This window comes from Micromys minutus (assembly GCF_963924665.1).
Source record: "Micromys minutus genome assembly, chromosome: 1".
Lineage (NCBI taxonomy): Eukaryota > Metazoa > Chordata > Mammalia > Rodentia > Muridae > Micromys > Micromys minutus.
Window position 1 is genome coordinate 36446256 of NC_137969.1, and position 22186 is coordinate 36468441.

Here is a 22186-nt window from a genome sequence, read left to right on the forward strand (position 1 = left end):
GACAATCCAAACAAACTCAGGCTTTTGGAATTGGCTTAGGGTTCCTATTGCTGTGATAAATCAATGTGACCCAAACCAACTTGAGTAAAAGGGGTTTATTTCTTCTTTTTTATTGGGTATTTTCTCTACTTACATTTCAAATGTTATTCCTTTTCCAGGTTTCTCCCCTGGGATTCCCCCCATCCCATCCCACTGCCTTTATGAGAGTGCGCCCCTACTCACCCACTCCCTCCCACCTGCCCACCCTGGCTTCCCCTACACTGGGGCATCAAGCTTTCATAGGCCTCTCCTCCCACTGATACCCAACAAGGCCATCCTCTGGGTCCCTCCATGTGTGCTCTTTGGTTGATGGTTTAGTCTCTGGGAGCTCTGGGGGGTATGGTTGGTTGATATTGTTCTTCGTATGTGGTTGCAAACCCCTTCAGCTCCTTCTCCTAAGAGGAGCCTGCCAGAGCCTGACAAATATTGAGGTGGATGCTCTCAGCCAACCACTGGTCTGGGAACAGGGTTCCCAATGAAGGGGAATATTTCATCTTACAGCATGTAGTTCATCATGATCACAGTAGGAACATGAGGCAGGAACCTGGAGCCAAGCACTGATGCAGAGGCCATGGAGGCATACTGCTTCCTTGTTCCTCGTGGCTTGCTCATTCGGAATTTCCTCTCCATCCAGGGCCACCTGCCCAGCCAGGCGGTTCGCAGTGGGTTGTGTCCTCTCACATAAATGTTCAGTCAAGAAAATGCTCTACATCTTGCCTATAAGCAAACTGATAGAAGAATTTTCACATTTGAGGTTCTTCTTCACAAATATTTCTAGCCAGTGTAAAGGTGACCAAAAAACAGGCGATGTAGGAATGGACAAAACTTCTGTGTTAAGGGCCTTGCCTTGAGTTCAATCCCTTAGGCTGCTGTCCAGATGTTCTTAAAGCTTGTTTTCATTGCCTTTGTCTGTTTTGTTGTTTGTCAGTCATTCTGTGAATTTTATTTTTTGTTTTATTTTGCTTTTGAACTAAACGATAACTTTACACAAATTACTTATGACTTTTTATTTGACCTAGGAAGACTTTATTTACAAAAGAAATAAAATAAAATAATTCTATAGGAAAACTATCTGAATTACCCTGGAAGTAATATTACACAATAGTTTTTGTTCATGCTGGCCATACAAAGCAAAGCTGCAAAGATTTCCATTTGGCTGACTACTCACGAAGAGCGCTGAGCCCATCAAGGGAGCTTACCTGCAATCTGGGCTCAAATGCCTTGTCTCTAAGCAATATGGATGAGCCACGCACTAAAAATTACATTTCTTGCAAAGGGTATAAATTATGTTCCATGCATCCAGTTTCTTTAGACCAATCAGAACTCTGCATATGGTCTCCTTGAGATCAGGCACAGTGTTTTGTTGATATAGACAGCGAAGGAACTGATGAGTGGATGGACCTTTGACTGATTGAATGAGTGGTCCTTAGCCAGATGAATAACTTAGCAATGCTCTGAACCTCTTGAGGGATCATGCCACGAGGCGAGATCTGTATGTTCCAAAGCTCCTTAGTAAGCTGAAGCATCATCCCGGCTATCATCAACACAGAATGGAGCTCTCGTATTTACTTAGGTAAACCCAACATCCAGGCTAAGTGACTAAAATGTCTACATCTAGAGAGAGTGATGGAAGAACAAAATGGACATTATTATGAACTCCATGAGGAAAAGAAGAATAAGCACTGTCCCAAACTAAGACTCTTGGTCCTTTTTCAACAGCTAAGGGTTTTGCTGTCCTTTGTTATTAATAGTAGGCAAGTTTTCACCATTTTGAGATCATGTATATAAACAGTACATACTCATGTAAAAAACTTCTCTGCACATAGAAAAACCAACTATCACAATACCTTGTGCCAGTTTCACCTAGAGTGGGATTTGGTTGTAAATGTCTCTCTTTTTGGGCCCTTGATGCGAGTTATTAGCAGATCCTCAATGGGGGCTTCACAATGTTGCCTTGGAAAAGAACAATCCAGCTGATTGTTCCATGGAAGCTCCAAAGCAGACTCACAGGTATTTTAGAATAATCAATCCAACCACTATCCCGAGCAAGGTTTGTACTTAGTGATCTGTCATGTGTGACTTCAGAGGTTAGGTCACTGAAGGTCTTACAGCTCCAAGTCACTTCTATATCTGCAGGTGTAGGATGACAGGCTGTGAGGATAGCCAAATACGCAGGAAAAGATGACCACAGGGCAAAGAGCAGATCTATCCTGCTAAAGGTTAACACAGCTGGATCCATCTAGCTACCTTATATGAATGGCACCTAGAATCTATAACAAGGGAGCTTAGATCACACATAGAAACACAGTTCCTGGGCTGGAGAGATGGCTCAGCGGTTAAGAGCACTGACTGCTCTTCCAGAGGTCCTGAGTTTAAATCCCAGCAACCACATGGTGGTTCACAGCCATCTGTAATGAGATCTGATGTCCTCTTCTGGGGTGTCTGACGACAGCTACAGTGTTACTTATAGACATAAATACATAAATAAATCTTTTTTAAAAATTAAAAAAGAAACACTGTTCCTGAGACTAGCTACACAGTTCTATGACATTTATATGCAGTAACAGATCACTATGATCTGTAGTCTTTCTGTCGCTTTCTTTTGTGATCAGATACGCTTTCAACACAGTAAGCAACAAATATGTACACATGCAGGTTACCGGCGTAGAGCCAGCCCAAAGGCAGATAACGGTGCAGGGTGGGCTGCTTTGTCACACTTGATTTATTTGGTGTTTGTTTGTTTAGAGATAGGGTCTCCCTCTGTAGCCCAGACTACCCCAGAACCTCACTATGTAAGCTAGCCTGGCCTTGAACTCAGTTCTACTCCCTCAGCCAACTGCTACAGCCATGTGACATGAATCACCATGCTGGTCTCTTTTCGCTGTCTTTAATCCGTACATTGGCCCTTCTTGATTTGGAAAGTAGAGAATGAAATGCCTTCCTGAAGACTTACGAGCTTCATGAAGTTCAAGTGAAATATATCAAGTATCATTAAACAGACCCCAGTAGTAACAATGATGGCCATAATAACAACACTGCTGGGGAGCATCCTCTACGGGCCAAGACCCCCGACAAGCCACATCTGTAAGCAGGCTGCAAGTGAACTTGCTTCCATAGAAGACAGTAGATGCCAAAGCAACAGTCCAATCACCATTCCAATAAAATGACTCATTTCTGTCATTTCAGATTCCCTACAACCGCCCTGGAGACTCCCCTCCAAGACACTCCTCACCACAGTCAGAGTTCTTGTAGTCAGGAAGAACCATATGAATAAAACCCTGCAAGGTGTAAATTGTGTAGCCAAGACAGCTAGAGGCAGGCACTGCTAGAGAGCCTGTAATTCTTTTCTTGGAACATGAGCTTACATAACACACCCTCTCAGAGACCAGACAACATAACCTTCCATGGTCCACACACACACACACACACACACACACACACACACACACACATACTCACACTCCCCACACCCCTTCCCAAGACTCAGCAATCTTAAGACACTGAGAAATGCAGAAATGGAGCTGAGAAATGTCCCATGCAGTGAGGGCCTACTGCCTGGTTGCCTAGAAGGTATAGAATTGTCTGTTAAAATTTTTCTAAGGATACAACATCTTCCAGACCCAACAGTGCTGATGAACATATGAACTCACAGAGATGGTAGCAACATGTATAAAACCCCATTAAGTTCAAGTCAGGTCATTCATGTTGTTGTTTTTATTTGAATATAATTTTCTTCTACTCTAATACTTGGTCTGAATTTTATTTTATGGCTTTAATTACTGTATTTTTAAAAACCCTACCTCCATGAACAGTTAATAAAGGCCCTGTTTCAGGAAAGTCTGTCTGTTTGTTTGTTTGTTTCAAAGGAGAGCTCCTCTTTTCTCAGTACGGTATTTTGGAAGTGAACATGGTAACAAGTACTTTTCAAGTAAGGATGCACAGTTTACATTTGAAAATAAAAACTTCTTGCTAGTGGGATCATTTCTAGTTCCTTATTTTAGAAAAAAAATATGTCTTTCCATTTTACATTGCTTTTTAAAGTTTAATATTAAAATGTAATGAGCACATAGGACTTGGCTTTTCTGCTGCCCAATTTGAATCTGTCTTGGTCTAACTTCATTTGGGTCCCAGCATTTGGAAGAATGGCAGTCATCACAATGCTTCTGTTTTCATTTCCAGTGTGGAGGAAAGCAGCTCCTCAGTATACCTGATGTCATCAAATGTTGTTTTGATTGGCTGGTACGTAGGCATGAACTGTTGATGAACATAGGTTTCCCTCATTCACTCTAATGGGTATACTTGTAAAGTACACACATGCTAGACTTACCAATTCAAAAATGTTGTTCTTGCTTGGTTGTCAGTGAAAGTATCACTACTGCCCTTCAGTTCAGAATGGCTGGGTTCATTGAACTGATTGTCTGATGATTTGTAAACATCATCTTAACAACGTGACTAAAATGTCAGATCATTACAGTACTGCTCAGTGGATGGGTACATGTTGAATATCAGTGTATACTTTGATGTTTTTAACTATTTGACTTTTTTTAACCTAAAATTTTAACCTCTAGTTTGATAACCTGGTAACAAAACTAAAACTTTGCAAGTTGAATAGCTTCAACTTTAATTTGACATTGGGCTTTCATTTTTTTTTTCTTACATCAGCTTAAAGTGGTTCCATTTATAATTGGGTTCACTTGGCTAAAATTGAGCAAAATCGGTACAACTTTCTTTTAGTTTACGACTGACTGTGCTGTCTACCCACTGACACTGGTTTGGCAGTTGACACTGCTGAACATTTAACACTGCTCCCATGAAGCTGTCTGTTAGTATTGAGAAAGCTAATGGGTATGCTACCAGTCTTGATGATAAGTCTCTTTTACACTGGAATGAAACTGCTTAACTCAGAAATAATGCACGTCTACAGATCATAAAACACATTACTACCTGATGTTGAACCCAGCAAAATAAGATAAATTAATATTAAAGATTCATTTTAATATTTTCTGCCTCTTCAGAATGTCTTCTACATATACAAGACAAATCTATGTAAAGGAGTTTATCATGTTTTAACTCTAACCATGTCCTATGTTAAGGTATTGGCTGGTATATATTGACTAGATGTGTATGTTTATTACGGTGTCTTAAAATTATGAGGGTCATCACTTTCTAGGAGCACACGGGAGGTCAGGTTGGCAGTACACCAGTTACTTCTCAGTACAGGTCTACACTACTAGGATGAGGGATATAGTGTCCCAGAGCTTTCAGGTTTGTAAAAACATAACTAAGTTATATTGTCATCACATATGAGTTGAGTATCTATGAACTATCACGTGTATCTCAAAAATATTGGACTGCTGTTTAATGACTGGGGATATCGCTGCATCATTTTTTACTATTGACCCCCATCCTTTCGAAGAGAGAAATTCGATGGGATTTGAAATGTGCAAGCTGTCTGCATAAGATACAGTCAAATAAAAGTATGATTACATTGTGTTTGCATTTTTCTTTAAAAAAAAAAAAAAAGTTCAAGCCAGGCAGAAAACCCAGTATAGCAAAGGGGAAGTAGGCCCTGTGCTCAGGAATAGTTTGCCAACATGAAATGGACTTTGTGGGTTTTGTGTGATTTTTTTTTGAGGGGTTGCGATATTTGTGTTAGAGGGGGTTGTTTTGATTGTAGGTGCTTTGATTTTGTTTTGCTTTTGTTCTGGGAGAAAGAGAAAGACCATGATGCTGGGTGGGTAGGGAAGTAGAGAGGAACTGGGAAAAGTTGGTCTGTGGGGAAGAACAAAAACCTGATCAAAATAGACTATATACAAAAATGTTTAAGCCAAGAAATTTTTAAAAATTAATATATTTTGTTTTAACTTTGCTGTAGAAAAAATAACTATAAAAAACCAAACTTATTTAGATTTTACTCACCTTTTCCTGCCTGTTCCTATTTCTAACCAAAGTCATAAGCTTCAACCCTCTTGCAAGATTAATAAATCCCAGCACACCAGCATTGGTTCCTGTGATGTGTAGCTGTGGCTTCCCCAGGCATTGCAAATGAGGACTGGCCCTGTGGTCCAGGGAACCCTCAGGGATCCTCTCAGAGGGCAGGTGTAAATTGACAATAGAAATGCCACCCAGGGAAAGAACATTAGCATCATTCTCTGGTTAACCTAAAGTAGCTCCTTAATCTCTCCAGATTCAGTATGCTCAGTTCCAAAACAGGAAGTGTGATAATCCTGCATACAGATCTACTGAGTTGGATGGATGACAAAATCCAAGAAAGGCACCCCAAACAAATGATTCAGTTGGCCTGTTCTAGGTCTAGAAGACCAAAGATGTTCATGGAAGCATCTTCCCCAGTGATGTGCTTGGGTGTCTTCACAATGTCCCTAACTGCTTGGAGGGTGGGGGGAAAGGGATTCACTCTCAAAGCCAAGCTCATCTAACTGTGGAGAGGTGAGCCACTGGTTACATTTGAGTAGTTCTGCACATCTGACTGGAAATTCACTGGCTTCCATTCCTGCTAGCTTTATTCACACTTGGGTTCTCGTTCACTTTAAGTTTCAGACACTCTCACTTGCCAAAGTGCAGACTTCCTAGTGTACTAGAATACACAGTGCACACCCACGGTCCCTTACCCTGTCACAACCACGTGTGTGTTGCAGTAACACCAGGTAGACAGGATGAATACTTTCTCTGGGAAATGAAAGGATAAACTGGGATAAACCCTAAGCAGCCACACCAGAGACTCAGCACTGTCTACAGGGAAGCTAGCCTTCCTCCCAGGTCAAGGTTACCAAGGACTGGGTGAGGTCTCACAGCTCCTGCCTGATTGGCCTACTTTTTCACCTTACACTCTGGACTTTTCTCAGGGAGCCCACATGTTATCGGTGGATATCGGAAGAGGACATGATATCTGACACAGCTAATAGCTTGAACTGGACATGACAGTTAACCCTCCGTGTTCTATGGTCCTCACTCTTAAAACAGAGTTAGAACCTACGCCACGAGGTATTTGTGAGGGTAAACAGAAGGACACATACAAAGACAGCAGACGGCCCGTACACGTATCCTGCGAATTTCCATACTCTCAGCTGATATCACTGGTGCCTAGGCTCTCCCCACACTCCTCCTATGCACTGGATCAGCTGTCCCTGGCCCCAAAGTCAGCCACAAAGATGGTTCCTGCAGCTAGTCAAGTATGATGAGTCTTTATCTTGAAGTCAGACTACAACACACTCACTCCCAACATCCCAGCAGATAAGGAAATGAGTGAACCTTTGTCACACCCCATGCTTCTGTGTAATTTCCATCTGGGTGATCTGCACAAGATATCAAGGCCCCCATTGTAGCGGGAAATAGTAAATAAGAATTCCATGCTTCCGTCAGCAAGGCACCAGCGGCAGCCTCGGAGACTCTCTGACTGATGCTCTGAAATCTCTCCTCCTGGCTCACTAAGTTCCCATGGCAGGTCGCTGCCACGCAAGCCCCACGCTTCTAAATTCCCACAGCTAGTTGGGGTGCACTTCTCGCAAACCCACGCTTTGCCGCCACTGTACCTTTCTCTCTGGAACCCAGTTGAGTCGCTGCGTGAAGGTAAACACCATGCAAACTTAGTTTAGAATCGATGGGTAACACGATGACTGGGCACATCAACCAGCATCCTAACTTATAAGCTTTTCTAAGTTATAAATCCTCCGGTTGCGGATCCTGGCAGATCCACCACCTGAACCAGGGGCCTCCACTACCTACATTTTGGCCTCCAAGCTCTCTCCCATCCCCAAAGCTCTATCTCCTGCTTCCCCCTCTTCCTCTCAGACCCGGAAATTCCGCCTACTCGCCCAGTGATTGGCTCCTTGAAATCTTTATTCATCAGGGGAAGGTTCTGCCCCACCCCCTTGTTAAGGCTTTAGCACTTCCAACCCTTCTCCATCCATGGTGACAGCTGCAAACACCACACCACGTTTCATTAAAGTAGGGGAGCCTCAGGATACCAACCCTTTTCTTGATGAGAGAGCATCAAGCCATTATCACCACAACTGGCCCAGCTAATCCCCAGCCCCCTTCTCCATTTGCGCTCTGAAATCATGAAATACTCTGAGAACAACCTTTGTCCACTGGTGTCTAGATGGACTCAAAAATGCTGGCCTGATTCCCAGTTCATTAAGATAAAGACAAAGTCGCAGTGGCAACTACAGTCCATGCCAGTTGGTGCCCTTCTACAATCCACCTTGCCAGACTTTATCCAGTTTTCTACCTACAGCTCAAGCTCTCACGTGCAACAATACCCCCTCCTAGTTTCACAGAGGCCTCCTTTCTCAGCCTCTGGTTGGCTCTGCCTGATCTTAACTCTCTTGGCCTCCCCTCTCATGCATCCCAATCCATTCCTATGTCCTCTCTGAGGACAGGTGCTAGCTAGGCCTTGTGCTCAACTGTCTACCTAGCTAACAAGGGCAAAGCCCTGACCTTACTCGCAGCATGATAAGCTTGGAAGGACATGAGTAAAGCAAAAACACCTTTCCTAATGCTTGAACCAGGTAAGAAATTCCACTGAGACGTCTGTCTTAGACCACTTTCTAGTGTTGAAACCAAATGCCACAGATTAGGAAACTTACGAAGGTTTTCTCAGTCCACGGTTCTGGAGACGGACATCTACAGCATGGCACCCACACTTGCTCGGCATCAGATACAACTGTGTCCCAAGTTACTATGTAATAAAGTAGAACTTCTGGGCTAACTGGGTTTTAGTTGCCTTTGCTGAAAAGCCACTAATGGGGCACCATTATGATCTTAAACTCTAGCTACCTCCCAAATACCTCTCCCCTAAGGTGTCAACTTGGGAAAGACATTTTCAACATGTAGAGTTTGGGGGACACTATCAAGCCATAGCCACATTCCAGTGTTACATAAACCGATAAAGCCATTTTTCCAATAGTATATTATGAGTGTGTTGATAAACATGCCTTCAAATTACATACAAGACCCTAACGTGGGCTCATTTCACCTCTTGATAATTCTGCCAGTCTGCATCTATTTTTTTTTAATGGCATCACATACAGCACTAAGCACAGTTATTAAAGTTTGACACCAACACCCGCAGGGGAGCCATGTTTTGGCATGTATGAAATCACTGGTTTAGTGTTCCCGGCGTACTGAAAACTGTGTCAACGTATTGCACTCACAGGCCGACATTCTCCAAGTAAGCTGTTGCCTCTGTCACTGCCATATAACCTATACTTTATAAAATAGGGCAGTTAAATGACAATGGAGACCGATGTTCTTCTAAGGTCTCCATAGAGAGTTAACACAAAGCACTATGATTTCAGATTAACGCTCTGATATTCACTCCCAGACGGCAGAGCTATGGATAAGTGATTTTTACCCCTTATAAAGTCTAAGGACATAAAACCTAATGGAGTAAGAAAGGAAAAGTTCACTATGTGAAACCATCCATCATGCCAGTGTGCCGTATCATGGTGGCACTGTCACTGGTGGTGGGGCAGCCTGTCCCTTCTAGACAGTGAACCTTCAGAAAAAAACAGCAGGTCAACCTCTTAATGACTCTTAGATGTTACATGTGATGAAAACAGATATACTGTTCATAGTTTAGCCAAACCACTGATCCAGCTCCTAACAGGACATGTGCAAACAGCCTCTGGAGTGACCAATACACAGGTGCAGCATTTTACCCAACACTCAGACACCAATTTCTAAGTAAACCGTCCCGATATTCTTGTTGCTTCTTTTCTGAGCATTACTGCTTACTGAATCACACAAACACTGTGCTCAGAGGTAAACTTCCATACCCATTTTAACCTAATATACAGTAGCATACTATTTGCTAAGGACCTCATCTTCATGGGACCAGACAACTGCTACAAGTAAAGGAAACAAGAAAAAGACACTTCTGTTAGAAGAGGAGCACTGAGCTCCCAGCCACAGTGACCAGCCGAATACAAGGTGTCGTCCACACTCAAAAGCGATATCAAAACTCCCCAAGGGAGACAAATGGGTCTAGAGCTTCTCCATCTGCCACGTCTCTCCTGTCCTGTGGACCCCAGTACTACCTCAGTAGCTCGGCTCTCCTGACCCATATCCAATGCTGTGTTCATAACATCTGCTCAAGAGCAGTTTACCTGTAGGTAGGACCTGTATCACGTTCCTCCTAATACTGCTTCCCTGTGTTAAAGCAGCAAATGGTTCTGATCACTAACTTCTCAGTTTCCTATTACAGTAGAACTTACTGTGTCTCTACTGTGTGTGGATGGGAAACAGTGCATGACTCCTTACAGAGCATGTCTGTATCTGTCCACCACACTAGTCACCTAGTGTCTCTGCTCCTTCCTGTAGTCTGATAGTTTGCAGGTAGAAAACAGTCACGGGGGGAAAGGAACCACCATATGGCAGGCACTCCAAGGATCCTCTTACTTCTTGTTAAATTATCTCATGAATTCTACAACCTGAGGACAGTGAGATGGCTCGGGGATAAAGCACTTACCGCATAAACCTTATGGCCTAAGTTTCACTCCTCAGACTCATAGAAAGAGCCAATTCCTGAAGGTGTTCTTACTTCCCTTGCACTCTGTAGCTGGCACAAATAGATACACACATCCATACACACGCAATAATAACAATAATGATAACAATAATATATTAATAATGGTAGTACACAAAATTTAAAATCATGTTTTAAAATTCTATAATCTAGGCAACTCCAGTCTATTGAGAAGAGATTGGGGAACAAGGAGCCTAGCCAACTGGTTTGAGTTACACACGTCTCAGTGAGAGCCTGCTTTGGAAAGTCTTTCTTTTCCACCCAACAAGATCTGCAGCTTGACAAGCTTAGCATGAAAAGAGAGCAGAAATGCAAACCAATCATGGCTTCGCAGTAAAATTCACTACCACCACTCCCAAAGCCAGAAAGTACCCACAGAGTGTGTCCTTATCCCTTGTTTCTATAATTTATTATTTCTAACAAAAGAAATAAGACCTAGCAAAAAAAAAAAAAAAACTCTCAAAAATTCATCTAAGATGTTGATATATTTAAAATAAACACATGTTTTCAAACCAATGACTATTTTTCATTACAAAAACACTGCATTTTCTAAATAGAAATGCTATGTGAATGAATGTGTGGCTTTCTCCTAGGGCACAGGAGTAACAGCATAGAGGCTTAACTCGGTTTAGAAACAAACCATCTATCATCCCATTAAACTCTCAAGCATTCATCACTGATGTAAGAAACCTGCTTGGTGTTGAATTCAGAAATGAGAAGTGGGTACCATCTCGAGCATACAACTTCCCTCTAAGGTTGCTGCTCAGATGCCTTGTCTAAGGACCACAGACCAGCAGTGAAAATACAGTCAGGGCTATCCACTTCCTCCTTCACTTGAGTCACCTACTGCGATAATTAAAACACAAACAAGAAAGCTGTGCAGGTTCCTCCATCCAACATCCTCACAACAAAACAATGCAACTTAAACAAAAACAAACAAACAAAAAAAAAAAGATGAGGGATGTTCCACTTGCATGGATCCCCAGAAAGCTAAGAAAGTAATATGCAGAGGACATTAACACAGCAACAACCCACATTAGATGCTAAATACATTACTCATGAAGGAGGCATGTTTTTCTACGTTTGTGTCTCTTAGTCTGTAATGTAAGGCTTGGGTATGGAGAGCCCCATCCCAGAACCTGGTATTTTAATGGTTTGGTCTTCAACTTGATGCTACTGAAGGCATGGCATAACCTTCATATGTGCCCATATGGACAAAGTTATATTACTGAGGATCCTGCCCTTCCTGTCTCTGCTTCCCAACCAACATACTCTGAGCAGCTTCTTGCACTACATTCCCTACCACAATGCACTGCCACTGGTCCAAAGTCATCAGCAACAAGAAACCAAGGACTTAAACCACTAAAAACCATAGCCAAAATAAACCTTTCTTTCTGGTAATTTAATTGCCTTGGGTATTTTGTCACAGTAATAAGAAACTGACTAATATAAATAAGAACCAGTGCATGCAATGCCAGATACAATAAGAGCCACACCAAAATGTCACAAATGTCACATTCTGTCTTTTCCTGGTCTAGCACTTCCCAGCAGAAGGACACCAGCCCTTAGAAGCCTTAAATGCCAAGTACAGTCCTGCTAAATGAAACTCACTTACCAATAACAAAGGAACACTTAAAGAATCATCTGAATCACCAGCCTTCAAGGAAGGTTGCCTAACGTCACACAACTAACAGATTCGTAAGTTTAGGTTCTCCAACCTTCTGCTTAGAAGAAAATACATTATTGGGCGAAGGTGACTTTGCTTAATATCACCTGTACCATTATCAAAAGTATCAGCACAGACACAGAGAGCTGAGTCAGATCAGTACAAGGGGAAGGCTTTTCACGTTTATTAATTCATTAGCCAGGATCAAGGCAGAAGCACTTTCTAAACAGGAGGCAAAGTGTAGGTCCAACTCCTATTAATTCAGCCTTGCTGTCAATGCAGCCATCAACTTTGGAGTCCTCCCACCACATACAGCATGTCTCTTTCGAAAGTTAAGTTCCATCTAAGAGTCTCAGGAGGTGTGCTTCCTGAAAATGTAGTAAGAGTGTTGTATTAGCCTGACAGCTATCAGGAGGAAGAGATCATCTGGATGCTTGTGGTGGATTGTTTCTTTAGCACGAGGATGGTGAGAAACTCTAGCTAAAGCAGAGACATCACACCATCCTACAGGAAGCTGAAGAGATCCCAGCAGAGGGAACATCACAGCCCCAGTTCTGTGTTACAGGTTGGTGGAGCAGTACGAAGGGATGAGGAATTGGGGGTTACATGCTGGGCTAGAGAGTCACAGGACAATCTAAGCGCCAAACGGGAGAAAACCACTATTTTCTTTCTGAATGAGGGGATATCCTGGAAGAGTCAAGCCTCACGGAGCATACAGAGGCTCAAGATGTGTTAGACACACCACCAGTATAGTGGTGTATAAACATGGCACCTCACGGAGAACCTATGAACTTCTGTTTCCTCTCGTAAGAAAACTATAGCCCTTAACTGGAAAAAAAAAAAAAAAAAAAAAAAAAAAAAGGAGATTTCTCAAATTAAACTGTTGCTTTTAACTCAAATCAATCTATTTTACAAACTGAATTTCATTCTTTCTCTCTCCTTCCTAATACCTCCCCTACTGTGCGTATGTGTGCGCGAACACACACACCTGTATAAGCTTGAGATCCATGTGAGGGGCTTCCTCTATCTATCATATCCAGGGTGTCTCCTGGAACCTGGAGCTCAATGTTGCAGCAGAACTGATAGGCCACCAAGGCCCCAGGGGTCAGTCTGACTCTGCCCCGGATGCTGTAGTTTACAGATGTGTGCCGGCATACCCAGCCTTTACACGGGCACTGGGAATTCTGTGCTCAGATTCTCACGCCTGCACTTCACCCAGTGAGCCATCCTCCCAGCCTCTCATAACAGTTCTTAATGCTGTAAAATTTGCACATGCACTTCTTCAGTTGGAACCTTTCCTTTGACAATGAATCACTGCATCAACACCAAGCATCTGAGAAGTAGCTAAGGATAGAAACCCAGCGGGCTGACGTAGCATGAGAAAGACTGCCATTTCAGCATCCCAATTCACACTTTGAAATAAGTCAATTGGTTCATTTGTAAGGGCCGAAAGAGATCTCTCATTCATTCAACAGACAACGTTTTTAGAATGTCACTGGACTGTTACAAGTGGCTTAAGCCCTGAGTAGGACAGATACAGTTTTACTTTACTTAGTACTGAGTCAACATCAAATTATAGGAAGCAAGATGAGTTATCAGACAGTTGGGGGCCTCAGCAAGTGGCAAATGTCTAAATTCTACCAAGGATACAACAGCCTCTTTCAAGCTAATCATGTGTTTAATGAACATGAATGAGTTTTAATTATCAAGGTCCTAGCCACCTGAGCAGAAGTGTTCATGTCTCGAAATTATTACTCCCACCCAAGCCTATTTTTAAACAACTCCCAAACTGTTAAGTTTGGGGAAACACTGCCAGAGTTGATTAGGGAAGCTCTGTAAGTATTTAATTGCTCAGATTCTGTTCTTATAGCTGCAGACTCGGTGCACGGGGTATGGCTCAGCTTCAGTTCTCTGACTCTTCCAGCCACACCCAGTATTTAAGATGAACTTTGTAGACAACCCTCATCATGTAACAAGACATATTCTATGCTCATCCCACTTTTTCTAAGCCAGGAGCAAAGCAAAAGGCTCTGTGACTTCCCTAGACATGGCCAGCCTGCGGCTGTGGCTCAGGGATTCTCTTCCGAAGCTGTCCAATCTTACACTGCTGCATGTGGCTATTAAAAAGAAGTTGGTGTGACATGCAGAAAAAGAAGAGACTCACAGACACCAAAGCATGACAGCTCCTGACAGGTGACAGAGAAAGGTGTGGCTACTTCCACACTTTGGGTTGACTGTCTAAATGACAATTCTTCCTGGAATGGACAGGGTTCTAAGCTCTGGGTCTGCAAGGTCCTAGAAAGAAAGGACTGTGGCGGCTCTGCGCACTTGGGACTGATGTGGAGACTAGAGTCAGAAACACTAGCTGCAAGGGGCCTGAACTGGGCCAACCCATAACCATTCTGTGAAGCCCAGGGTCATTTCCTGTCAATTCTAACCCGAGTAAAATAAGGAATCATTTCTTAGCACAAGTCAGACACGGTCTGCACGAACCTCCTGACAGCTGACTTCTGAGGACCCTGAGAAGAGGGAGAAGAGTCACATGCTCACTGAGATCACCTGCTCTCTGTCAGTCCCCTGTGTCAAGTCCTAGTGTAGACACATATGTACAACTTGAGTCACCAAGGGCAGGTGCCTGTCCTGTGTCCTGCTCCTCTGTGGGGCACCTGCATGGGGAGGCTTCACACTGGCCATGACCAAGCAGCAAGGCAAGGAAGGAGCTTTTCGATAAGCTGGAACAGCAACCTTAGCCATTGGACAATCAGCTAAGTGAAGACACATTCTCCCAAAGCCACCATTACTCCCTGTTCTTCAATAAGGCACCTGACACCTCTCAAATCGGTGAAGAACATGGCCACACTGCTGGCAAGCTTCATCAGAGCAGAGAACCTTCCGTGGCAGTTGGTCTGTCTGTACACATAGTGTCTGGCAGGAACAAAGGTATGTGAACGTTGGAGTAAATGTCAGGACGTTTTTCAAAAGTGGTAGCTAGTACATTCAGGAAACATGCTGAACCATATGACATGGAGGTCCCTGTGAGTTCTAAGAGTATCTTATCCAACCACGAAGGGGGTGTGGGGTTGGTGTACTGGGTGACAGCTGTCTCCTGTGCCACAGGCCGATGACACTAACACAAAGCAGGACGCCTGCCTCCAAGGAGCTCTGAATTCAGGCAGATTGAGACTAGCAAATGAAACTCCTAGTTCCTACAAGTATTCTGACAGGGGAGAGGTTGGAAATGCAAGAAAAATTGCCAGTGAACTAACCAAGTTCCTGGAGCCCTTGGATGGAGTGCTCACATGCCTGCCAAAAACCATCCTGGGATACAAGAAAAGGCTCCCAGAGCAAAGTGAGTGCAGAAAGTGCCCAACTGTGGCAGAATTACAGAAAAGACTCTATACCAGCCCCCAGAGACTGAGAAGCCACAGGCAGATCCTGACCAGTCACCTCGGACCTCCAACCACACAGCCTACTTTAAAATTAACTGAACATAGGGCAGTGAAGAACTCTGTCCTTCAGGTGCACTGGCCCCTCACACAGGGCAGCACTGCTTCCCCCTCCCAAAAGGTGAGTCAGACAGCTCAGCTGACTGACATCCAGGAGCTCTGCTGGGAGGGCTGCAGGCTATGCTCCCAAAGGTGCCCATTACCACCAGCACCCAAATCTCATCCTGGTGTTTTCCACGGGAGAATGGGAGTAACGAGCAAAATGAGGTGAGTCCAGCTGACCTCAAGTACCCACTAACCCCCGCTTCTGGGGTTGCAGAAAAGAGAACTGGTACCCTTGGGGCCTTGTGTCCAAAGCAACATGAGGCCTGCCCTACCACAAGGGCTCTCCAACTGGGTTTTAGAGCAGCAAAGGCTGTACGGAGCTACAGTGAGATGGAAGGACGGCAAAAGCTATGGTGAGCAGGAAGGGAGGCGGAGGAGAAGGACTTCGGAGCTCATGTGACTTAGAGTTGGAAAATTTTAAGGGCTAAGGGCATAATGGATTCTCTAAATCAATTGGAGGTAGTGTAGTTGTGTGCAGTGTGGTTTGGTTGGGTTGGGTTATGGAGGGTGGGAGCAGAGAGCTATGCCACCGAGAAAGTCCTCAAAAATCATCGCAGGCCACATCTCCACTCTTCTTTCTGTTGTCACTTTGAGAAAGATTCTAAGTCACCAGGGCGGCCTTGAACTCATTCTAGAGCCCAGGAAGACATTGAACCGGGGTTCTCTAGCTTAGACTGGCCTTGAACTTGCCTTGAACTCTCACCTCAGTCTCCCAAGCGGTAGACAAGGTAGCTTCAGCCTCACTTGGTTGGGTGTAGGTGGGAACTGGAGCCACAAAAGCATTGCTGTGAAAGCTACAGCAATCTGGGAATGTGCCTAATCAAATCAGCCTAATTAAAATATATTTTGACTGCCGATGAGAAAGCTTTTGTGGTTGTTGTTGTTGCTGCTGCTGTTGTTGCTGATAAAATAGAAACCCTGTTGGCTAGGGAACTTATTTTAATTAGACTTGGCCAAGGGAAGTCAGGGGCTTAGCCTGGAGCAGTTTACCTCCCTAGGAGGGAGACCAGACAGGTGATTTTAAATCCTAAATTACCACAGGGTGCTGCTGGCTAGGAGGACTTGCTCAGAAACATGGGGGAAGGGTCTGGGATGGGCAATGGGGAGCATATACTGTTAGGAAAACTGCCATTTGTCACTGTAAGCACTTATCACCATAGGTCTAGACTGTTGAGTGTAAGTCTTGAAAGCTACCACCATCCTTAGCTTTGTAAAATGGAAACCCTTGGCAAGCCTACAGAACGTCCCCCCAGCAAGATGAAAGCTGCAAATATAGAATGGTAGGAGCAGTGCAGAGAAATGGAAACCTGTATGAGGCCCTTTCACAAGACAGGAAGCCTCCACTGGGGAGACAGAAGGAAGAGAGCAGAGACACAGATCCCAGGAGGGGGAAAAGAACCTACAATTTACAGGTCACTTGTGTGAATGAAACCATTTCAAAAGGCACATCATCTACACCGGCAACATGACTCCCTATGAAATAGTTTAAGTAAAGGAAAGGGTAAATATGAGAAAATCCACAGGCTTTGAGTGATCCGAGAGACATGCTGTGTTACAGCACAGAGGCAAATATGTTACTAGGCTTAGATGGCATATAAATCCACAGACCCCATCATTAAATGTGCATGAGGCCAAAAGGCTATGTAATAAATACACTATCTGTTGAATGGGTTCACTTTGTTCAAGTCTAAATAAAACCCTGTTTGTGAGTTTTAAATCTGATTTGATATCAAATATTTCTGGTCAGTTTTTAAAACTTTCAATCAGTTGCAAAAGCAATATAATTGTAAATTTAATTGTAAAGTTCAAAAGGCCTAGTATCTTAAGGCAGTTATTATGGGATGCAGATACATCCTATAATCACTGTTTTCTTAATCATTATAGACATATAGTTTGGTGCATGCACGTTTTGCAAGTCCCAAATTAAAGAGGCTGTAGAATTCAAGCCTGCATAAATGTGGGGATTATTACCTTTGCAGGCTCCAGTCCTGGCACCCAATAATAATCAGAGATCATGAGAGAGAAAAACCGAAGGATGGCCTGTATTCCTGAATCCCATGACTCAACTGTTTACAAATATCTTTGAAGCCATTTCCATGCCCCAGGTCCATCATCTGACTACATGATATGATATGACAGGGCATGATATGATATATGACTGATATGAGATGATAGAAGTTACCTGATTATCTGACACTGTAAATGTCTAATTCCTCATAGATAAAGATTATAATGTCGAAAAAAACAGTTCAGAAGTAGTATCTTTTAAAATGCAGCTCAAATTTAGTATTCAAGTCTTTTGACGTTAATCCTTATTTTCTCCTTCTTAAGGATCTAGACACTCTGGAATAAACTACCCAAAGGCAAATCTGAATGCTTTATGACATGTAGTTACTTTTCTTTAATCAAAAAACACTTATGGTTTGGTACAGAACAGGAGTGTATGGCTGGTCATATTAACATCATAAGAGATAGGTCCACTGCCCTGATATTGTGTTCTAAAATATTTCACTAGCTATCACTTCTGACTAGGTGAAACTGACTAGTGACAGGTGAGACTAGTCAACAGGTAAAATCACACCCTACACTAGCCTGCCAACCTGAGCTTAGTCCCTGTGGGAGGAAAGAACTGACTCCCAGGCTGCACCCTAATCTCCACTAATGTATCACAGCATGTGTGCAGCCACATTGGAACACACACACACACACACACACACACACACACACACACACACACTTTAAAAATGAGCTCTAAAATTCCCTTAGCAACACACCAAGTCTTCAATCTCCTTCCCCAGGCAGACACTCGTCATGGTTGCTGCTTTAATGGAATTACTAAGAAAGGATTTCAATCCAAGTAAAATTTGCATTTGTGTTCTTAACAAAGATAACACTCTAAGGAGATGAATTTATATTCACCAGCCCATCTGTGCCTTCAGTAACCCATCTCTCGTTCATTCCAACCAGTCTACACAGCACGAGCACGACTGAGGTGTTCTTCTCAACAACAACAAATCCACCCCATCAGTTGTCCGCTGTCACGTGGGAAAAATGAGAGTTTACACAGAGTAATTTTATAACTAACCTCTGTAGTATCAGATAAAAAACAAACTTCCCTCAAGCACAGTGCAAACACTGCCTATTCTTAAGAGATAAAGAAAATGGTAATTTCAGATACAAGCCAACAAATTCTAGTTGCCTTCGATTACACTCTGAATGTCACAATCCTTTATGTTAGGCAAGCAATACAGCGAAACAATATAAAATATCCAGGAAGATATAGTACCATTTTTTTTCTTCTCATTCTAACACAAAAATACTTTCATACTGAACTTGTATTCTTTGTTAAAAATATATATAAGCATATTTATATTTGAGGGGTGTTTCTTTATTCAAGGTATAAACAAATGAGAAATGGCAGTAACAGAAGTTACAAAAATAGATCTACATTTATTGGACCAAGAGGTCAAAGCAAGTGAATAATATAGTGGAGGTGCAAGGGCCCCAAGCTTTGGATGCTCTGCCATCATACCCAAAGCCCAGGACCTTTGTGACAACCTGTGAGGAAGACAGACCTGGGTTGCCCTCTCAGCCGCCTAGGGAGCAGGCTTGGAGGAGAGATGGTAGTTTCACCATTACCAGACACCTTCACCAGTTTCTGCAGATACTCTGTGAACTTTGCAGACCTCTTAAGTATTCCCTTTATATTTATTTATAGGAAAATAGGGGTGAAATAATTCAGGACCCTTAAATACTTATGTAACAATTTAGAAAAGTCACAATTTTAAAAAAGCAATTCTGTTTACATCTTCCAACATCATTTTGGGGGCTCCCCCATGACCATGAAAAAGTATTCCCACATTTATTTTTTAAGGGGAATTTGTTTCTTCAAAGGAATTATATAACCACACCTTAGCAAAGAAAGGTCCTTTTTTTTTTTTTTTTTTTTTTTAACATTCCTTAGCTTCAAGATTATGAGTTAGTAATGTATCTTACTTTTTTGGATGCCTCTATGGAAGATTTTAAGAAATAATAAAGAGCTGGTTTAAACGGCTTTTATAAACACTTGGGCAACAAAGTCAGTGGGCAAAGGACCGAGTCAGTGGGACATAACTGCTAAAGAAAAGAGAATTGTTGTCCCCAATGCTGTCATAGAAAATCCAGTTGTTCAAGTGGAAAGTGGGCCATTCTGGGAGCAGGTGCGGTCCCACCCCAACTCATTCCATTCCTAACACTCATAACACATTTGCTCCCGAGAGAAGAGGTCAAAGGCCAGCCTCACTCTGAAATGTACCTAGTCTGCAAGGGTTGCCAACTGTCCTGGCAGAGATAGGCACGGAGGGGCACGATTCGGGAGGTGGGGATTAAAGGGCATGGCTGTTTGACCTGTGTTAGGCAAGTTTCTCATGAGCAAGTAAAATCCTCAGTGTGACAGGAACTCTGTCCACAAGGTGTGGAGACAGAAAAAGAAACTAAAAGGGTTGAGGCTTTAGAGGATCCTGGAAGACAAGAATGACAGCTCTGCTTCTCAGGTCCGATGAAGGAGTCCTCACCTCTTCAGACCCAAGGGTCCAATGAAGACTGTGCAGGAGAACAGAGTTCAGGAAGCCCCTTCCCCACACACCTCCCAAGATCGCCTGGCTACATGGATCCCAACAGACCAAGTTACCCTCTTGTCATTGAGGCAGGGAGCAGCAGGTCACAGGGCCTGCGAGGAGTGGCTAAAGGAACCTGTGTAAGGGACCAGACAGACTCTGCTGGAGTTTCGGGCCCGGAGTTTCCTTGTCCAGCTCGTCTTTTAATTGCCACTATTGCAAGGGGCAGGAGGCAGCTCCGAACTGGGGTTCTGCACGAAGGGGATAGCACCCCGTCTACACACACACAAACATACACAAGGGCTTTCACAGCAGCACCTCTCACGGAAAGTGTTCCCAAGCAAGGCCTGCCAGGGTTACCGGAGCAACGACCCAGGCGCCCCAAGTCCTCCACACCTCGAGAAGAGCCATGCCCGCCCCCCTAGGCCCGCTTACCCTGTAGGGGGCTTGGCCGCCAGTGCACGCGGCGCGTCCATGGAGCCGGTGGACTGTGCGCCGGGTTCTGCCGGCCGACTGGGGCGCTGGCTGCGGCGTCGCCGTCCTCATTCACTTTTTCCGCGCTGACCCATCGTCCTCCCACGCGGGGCTAGTGAGGACAGCAGCCGTGCCGAGAGGACGGAAGCGACCGGAGGCGTCCGGGCGGGCGGGGGCGCGCGGGGAGGGACCGACGCGCCTTGCCGGGGCGCAGGAGCAAGGTGCGCCGCGCCCCCGCCAAGCTGGCTCAGCCGCGCCCACCGGCGGCGCCGCCCCGCGCCCGCGCGCAGCTCCCCAGCGCCCGCCTCCCCGCGCGCCCCCGCCACCCCCCGAAGCGCACCTGGGCGAGGCGCGCGCCCCGCGGTGGGCACCGAGCCGCCCTCCCTGCGGGCTGGAGGAACTAAACGGGCAAATACCTGGCTACCTGTGGCAGTGCGGGGCGAGGCAGAGACCTGAGTTGAAAAAAGAGAAGAGACGTTCTGGCGCCTCAGTTGCTGCCCCAGAACGTAAGAAGAACCTTTGTCAGTGCCACAGATCTGTAAGGAGAGGGGAAGAGTGGTCCAAAGTGAGGTTCTTGGTGTGCAGCTTAGAGAACTGGAGAGGGATGCAGTTTGGGGGTAGGGGCACACCTTTCTGAGAAATCAGAAAGCGGTGAGGCTGGAGTGTGGACCCTCCTGTGCCAACAAGAACTGCACCTGTTTGGATGCATGCTTCTGTTTGTCAGCCTGGTTGGTTGGAAAGTAATGAACACTACTGTGGCCTCAGTCCTGAGATTCCCATGTTGACTGGTGGAAAAGATACCAGTAGAGGCAGCAGGTGCTGAGGCCCCAGAGCAAGTCAACCTGAGGACTCTGAACTGCCAAACTTCCCTTCTCCGATCTGCTAATTGACCCCAGGAGAACAGGCAAAGAACCTGGTTGCTCTGAAGTTCCACCCTACAAAGACAGCAACTGTACTAGGTTCTCAGGATCGGAATACAACGCCAGTAAGATGCAAGGTTCTGTGATTGAACTCAGTATCCAGAAACTTGCCTAAGCTTTTCTCCCTCTGAACCCCAACTTTCTGTTTAAAGAAAGACAGGAGACCAGACTGTGCAAAATGTAAGTCCTGTGGTGGCTGCAAGTCCTTCTTTGCTCCAGCCACAGTGCCCACTGAGAGCAGGTGAACCACTAAATGCCTTCAGCAGAGCCTGGCTTCCTTTTGAACACAATACTCAGAGCGTTTCCCCGCCTCCCAGCCTCTGGGATCTGTAATGTGTATCCTGCAGGCTCTGCTCAGACACCTGCTCCTCAGGGAGCTCTTCCCTGACCTCTTT

At 44.4% G+C, this 22186-nt stretch overlaps 1 protein-coding gene across 3 annotated transcripts in view; it reads right to left on the reverse strand.

The window, feature by feature from the left end:
• Positions 1-21152, reverse strand: part of COBL (cordon-bleu WH2 repeat protein) — a 218838-nt gene extending 197686 nt beyond the window's left edge. For 2 of the 3 annotated variants that reach the window (XM_080914147.1, XM_080914146.1), the window contains exon 1: positions 20833-21150. In XM_080914147.1, the coding sequence (XP_080770273.1) occupies positions 20833-20873 (41 nt within the window). In that variant the 5' untranslated portion in view covers positions 20874-21150. Of the gene's footprint in view, positions 1-20832 lie in introns of all 3 variants that reach the window. The other variant, XM_080914148.1, reaches the window with a different exon arrangement.
• Between the last annotated feature and the right edge of the window lie 1034 nt (positions 21153-22186).